This window comes from Nycticebus coucang, chromosome 10 (genome assembly GCF_027406575.1).
Source record: "Nycticebus coucang isolate mNycCou1 chromosome 10, mNycCou1.pri, whole genome shotgun sequence".
Lineage (NCBI taxonomy): Eukaryota > Metazoa > Chordata > Mammalia > Primates > Lorisidae > Nycticebus > Nycticebus coucang.
Window position 1 is genome coordinate 46,119,684 of NC_069789.1, and position 6,000 is coordinate 46,125,683.

The 6,000-nt window shown below is 43.2% G+C and overlaps 1 protein-coding gene across 1 annotated transcript in view; it reads right to left on the bottom strand.

Moving 5' to 3' along the window:
* The window catches only part of KCTD3 (potassium channel tetramerization domain containing 3), a 65,836-nt gene extending 61,374 nt beyond the window's left edge, over window positions 1-4,462 (bottom strand). The window contains exon 1 of the mRNA XM_053606823.1: window positions 4,089-4,462. Within this exon, the coding sequence (XP_053462798.1) occupies window positions 4,089-4,171 (83 nt within the window). The 5' untranslated portion in view covers window positions 4,172-4,462. The remainder of the gene's footprint in view (window positions 1-4,088) is intronic.
* Window positions 4,463-6,000: the final 1,538 nt, after the last annotated feature.

The window sequence follows — 6,000 nt, forward strand, 5'->3', positions numbered from 1 at the left end:
AGAAAATTACATAGGTCTACGAAGAATCATACTGTCATTTTCAATCAGCATTTAAGGGTGGACATAACAATGGAATTTCTAGGCAAAGGGACTGAGCCTTCATGTCCACCAATTTTTTTTTTTTAAATATCAAGCGCTAAAACTGGTTACAAATGTAACTTTAGGAAACCAGGACCTTTACAATTACATATGATGAGCATAATTATTTAAAAGACATGCAAAGCCTTTTCTGCTTTTTATCTCATACCCATAGTATACCACAAATAGGGTCACGGGCATGCAAGCTGGGTCAGCAAAAGAATTACCAAAGAAATGTGCATATCCAGTTACAATCATGCTATTTGCATCCTACTAATCTAACCTGGAAGCAATCTAATCAAAATTATTTAGTCTGCATTGTAACTAGTGATGTCATTAGCCCTTATATTTTACATTGGTTACTTCAATCCCTATACCAATCCTGTAAAGTTGGTACTAGTATTATCATTTTACATTTTAATAAGCTGAGCACAAAAAAAAATAATAATAATGTGTTCAAAGTTGTTAAGCTACTCAAAGATAAAGCCTGGGAAGTGTAAACATCCGTCTCACCCCAAAGCTCTTTGTCCATTGAGTTCCCACTGGCTGGTCCTGACCCTCTTCCATGAGACCTAAAATCATACTTAACCACAACTGAATTAATTACAAATAGAGTCACACTGGGTTTCTTTCACTTCATTACTTTCTTTTTATAAGTAATAAACATTAACAATTTTTTTTATGGAGACAAGAGTCCCACTTTGTCACCCTCAGTAGAGTACTGTGGCGTCATAGCTCATAGCAACCCCAATCTCTTAGGCTCAAGTGATTCTCTTGCCTCAGCCTCCCTAGTAGCTGGAACTACAGGGGTCCACCACAATGCCCAGCTATTTTTTTTGTTTGTTTAGCAGGCCCGGGGCCAGGGTCCAACCCACCAGCCCCAGAACATTTACAATTCTAAATGAAACCTCATCTCCTCTACTTTCTAAGTCACCCACGAAGTATTACATGAATCATAAAAGTTAAGTCATTTCTATTATTCCTTTAAGGATATCCATTTTTTTTTTTTTTTTACTGTTGGGGATTCATTGAGGGTACAATAAGCCAGGTTACACTGATTGCATTTGTTAGGTAAAGTCCCTCTTGCAATCACGTCTTGCCCCCAGAAGGTGTGGCACACACCAAGGTCCCACCCCTCTCTCTGCTTTTCCTCCCCTCCTCCCATGACCTTAATTGTCATTAATTGTCCTCATATCAAAATTGAGTACATAGGATTCATGCTTCTCCATTCTTGCGGTGCTTTACTAAGAATAATGTCTTCCACTTCCATCCAGGTTAATATGAAGGATGTAAAGTCTCCATTTTTTTAAATAGCTGAATAGTATTCCATGGTATACATATACCACAGCTTGTTAATCCATTCCTGGGTTGGTGGGCATTTAGGCTGTTTCCACATTTTGGCGATTGTAAATTGAGCTGCAATAAACAGTCTAGTACAAGTGTCTTTATGATAAAAAGACTCTCTTTTCAGGCTGTGCCTGTGGCTCAGTGAGCAGGGCGCCGGCCCCATATACCAAGGGTGGCGGGTTCAAACCCGGCCCTGGCCAAAGTGCAACAAAAAAATAGCCGGGCGTTGTAGTGGGCACCTGTAGTCCCAGCTGCTCGGGAGGCTGAGGCAGGAGAATCGCCTAGGCCCAGGAGTTGGAGGTTGCTGGGAGCTGTGTGCCGTCACGGGACTCTACCAAGGGCGATAAAGTGAAACTCTGTCTCTACAAAAAAAAAAAAAAAAAGACTCTCTTTTCTTGAGGTGGAAAAAAAAGATGTTACCCATAGCATATGTTTCTCTGCTCCCAATAAACTCACCTTTTGAGTTTTACTTTATCACTTCAGAGCTTCAATTCTATGCTACAGGTGGCAATTCTTCAACTTAGATGACAATCGCATCAGTATATTTTTTTCTTATGACTTAAGTGACCATGTTACTCTGTTTTGTACAAGATATAGAGGACTTCTAGATTTATCTGTAAAATGCTGCACAAGTGTATGATTCAAAGCAAATGTAGAAAATATTCTTACAACACTTCAAGTCAGATGTTGTTTTCCACAGGCCATGTCATTACTACTTATTTTATAAAATATTTTTTCCTAACGATTCTAAAGTTTGATTTTTTTTTAACTTTTTCACTCCTAACAACTTCCATCTGTCTTCTAAATTTGTTAAAAATCAGTAACATACATATTATCTTAGTTTGTATTCTTTGCTAGTATCACTTAGAAAAATTTAAAACCTGGTAAAATCCAATTACAAAAATAAAATAAGCACAAGGTAAAATGTTATTGCACTCTAACTGCCTTATACAATTTAAAGTTTTAAACTAGGGCGGCGCCTGTGGCTCAGTCGGTAAGGCGCCGGCCCCATATACCGAGGGTGGTGGGTTCAAACCCGGCCCCGGCCAAACTGCAACCAAAAAAATAGCCAGGCGTTGTGGCAGGCACCTGTAGTCCCAACTACTCTGGAGGCTGAGGCAAGAGAATCGCCTAAGCCCAGGAGTTAGAGGTTGCTGTGAGCTGTGTGAGGCCATGGCACTCTACCCAGGTCCATAAAGTGAGACTCTGTCTCTACAAAAAAATAAATAAAAAGTTTTAAACTGAATTCTATAATCATTAAGAATTCATTCAGCATTAAGCCATCAATTTTCAATACAAAGTAAATAACAATGTTTATTTGTATTATAATGCTGTTATGTCCTTCTGAATGTCTGAAAAATATATCAACAATCAATAGCAACTAGAAACCAGTACAGGAATTTTAAATGATAATACTGCTACTCTTCAGTATTAACACACAGGAGGCCTACTCTTACTAGGTATACAATTTTTGCATCCCTAAGTTACCAAACCTGCAATTTTTCAAATGATTTTAGGAAAAACTCCATTTTTTACATTAGGAGATACAAATCCCTTCTCTATAAGACTGGAATCCATTGTAACTGCAAAACTATTGCAATTTTCAAAGTTTTGCTTGGGGGAGATAAAAGAGAAAGCTGAGAATGAACAAGTACTACTGGGTTTTGTGTTGCATTCTCTAATACACTTAAAATTAAAACATTACGATTTACACTTTTTATCACCAACCATGGTTCAAAGTTGCCATTTTTCATTTTTTAAAATATCGCTAAAATACTGGTTGAAAATCTTTCATATTCTCCAACACAGCAAAATACACTACATTCCAGAGCACTTCATTGTTTTAACTCCTACCAAACCTAAAACTCAAACACCCTTCTTTCAAACAGGGCTGCCAAACTCCCCTTTCTGAAAGAAGTAGCTCATAAGTTATAGGAAATCCACAAAAAGGACGATTTCCCCCACCCCCAAGAAGCTTAATAATAGACACAATAAGGGACTGGAAGTCCAGAGAGAGAACAGAGAAGAGCTTTCAGCCTGTTTACTCCGAGCGCCCCACGCTGTGCCAATAATCCAAAGCTTCTTAGATCCAACTGTTCAAACTACAGTTTCTGGACACTCTGCCTTAAAACTCCAACAGATCTGTCAAACGAAGCACCTAGAAATTCTTAAAAATACCGTCCCCATTCTTCGACTTACAAATCCCCGAATTAAGCGTGGAAAACCACGCCGTACTTTGCTGCTAAAGCAAACCAACACCTTGTTGACCGAAGAAAAAGAAAGGGGGGCAGGTTCATCCCTAACAGCCAAACCACAAGGCCAGGCTTCTAGAGAGTAAATTCCTCAAATACACTTTGAGATTAGGTAAGGAAGGCTCTCAATGTTCCCCTTAGCCTGACACCTTAGAAATGGGAGGGACAAAGGCTGGCATTCTAGGAAGGCTGCAGCTGGGCCACATGGGCCTGGCTCTAACCAACTCCCAGAGAGAGGCCCTTCTGCCTCTCTTCCCGGAGCAGATACTCCCCCAGCTCCAGATCCACCCAGAGCTCTTCCCGCCGGCAGGTCCCCTGCGTCGCTCACCCGGCCCGGCTCCTGGGGCACCTGCCGCCCACCTGGAGGCCGCCCGCGGCGTTCCCGTCCAAGCCCCCTCCCCGCCGACTCACCTGGTCCCCCCCACGTTCAGCTGGACGATCTCGCCACTGCCGGCTGCGGCGGCCGGGAAGCTGCCGCAGTGACCTCCCGCCATCTCCGGAGGCTCCGGGCGCGCGCGCCGACCTCCCTCCCCGCCCGGGCCCCGAGCTAGAGGCTGCAGGGCCGGCGGGCGGGCGGTGCGCGGCGCGTCCCCCACCTTCCCAGCGGCCGGGCGGGGCTCGCCCGCGGCTGCCTCTCCCCCTCCGCTCCTGCGAGGACGGCCGGCCTCCACCTCGCCGGGCCTCCAGCCCGCCCGGGGCTCCTCAGAGTTCCGCAGCCACCATCGCCGCCGCCGCCTGCCCGGGAGGAGGGGTCGCCGTTCGGGACAAAATACCGCAGCGCTCCCGCTTCGCCTGCCGCTACGGCAGAGGAGGAGGAGGAGAAGGAGGAGGAAGGAAGGCCTGGGAGGAGCTTCCCAGCCCCGCGGGGTGGGGGACCGTGCGCCCGGGCCGCTGCCCGCCCAGCCCGGATTCCAGGGCTTCCTCCCGCGCAGTCGCTGGCCCGCCCCCCTGTACCCTGCTGAGGTCGTTAGCCCCGGGGCGCCGACTCGCAGGTGGAGGCCCATGTGGGCAAACTGTCCTGAGCATCTTTATGGTCCGCCGTCTTCACGTAGATTGGGGAAAGGCAAACTTCTATAGGTGGTAGAAACTGATGTCTAAATGCAAACAGTGAAAATGTGGGGATTTTACCACCTCGGAGCGTTTACCTCAGAAAACTCAGTACTTTTACCTTTTTTTTTTTCCAATTTCATCCCTACTTTCCTAAGCGGTTTTCTTTTGTCAAGGACGCAAGAAACAAGACAACAAAAGCAAACGAAAGTCCTCTAGTCTGTGTCTTGTGCAGCAAGTTGTTTCTGGAAGATACTACACACTCAGCTAATGTGAGACCCGCGGATGCACAGTATTGTTTGTTTACCTATTGTTCGCTTTGAACAGTATGTACTGGAACCCAAAATCTTCATGGCTACTGAAATTTTTTTTTAAATTGTAATGCTGTTGGTAATAATACCTGTTTCCATGCTAGCTAACAAAAGCTAACAAAGGCAGTGCATTATGCTTCAGAACTCACATTTGTGGTACTAAAGTCTTAGCATTAATTGTGATGTATTATAGCTTTACCATAATAACTCAAACTCACACTTGATGAATTAAAATTTAAAATAGTAAATAAAATTTAAAATATTAAATTTTATTCTCATTGTCAGTATTTACAAAGAAACCCTACCAAACAACAAAACCTCTTCTGGCAAACATACCAGCGATATGCTTTATCTGGACTTGACTTTAAAAAGGACAGTAGTACTTATGGATGTGAGGTAAATATGTATAATTTGCCCCAGCCAATAAGGATTAAATTAATAGTAACACTTGATTTGTGTTTATTGAGGGCTTTTCATAGGCCAAGTGGTTTAGATATTTTTTCTCACTTTTTTTCTTCGCAATTATTACTGCTATTTTTTAAATAGAAAACTGGGTCTTAAAATGATCAGAAATTTTGCTCAAAATAACTAAGCTGGCAAGTGGCATAGCAGGAATTTGAAGGCGAGCAGTTTGAATCCAAAGCTGGTGTTGCCCACCCTTAACATTGTATTGTACCTCCTGTCCTTGCTTTATACTGGGAAGAATGAACAAACAGTTTAAATTAAGGTAGCGGCAAATTGGCAATCCTTCATACTTTAAATGGTGTTATCTGTCTTTGCCCTAATCCAGAGGTCCTCAAACTTTTTAAACAGGGGGCCAGTTCACTGTCCCTCAGACCATTGGAGGGCTGGACTATAGTTTAAAAAAAAATATATGAACAAATTCCTATACACACTGCACATATCTTATTTTGAAGTAAAATAACAAAACGGGAACAAATATAATCACACCGCTTCATGTGGAG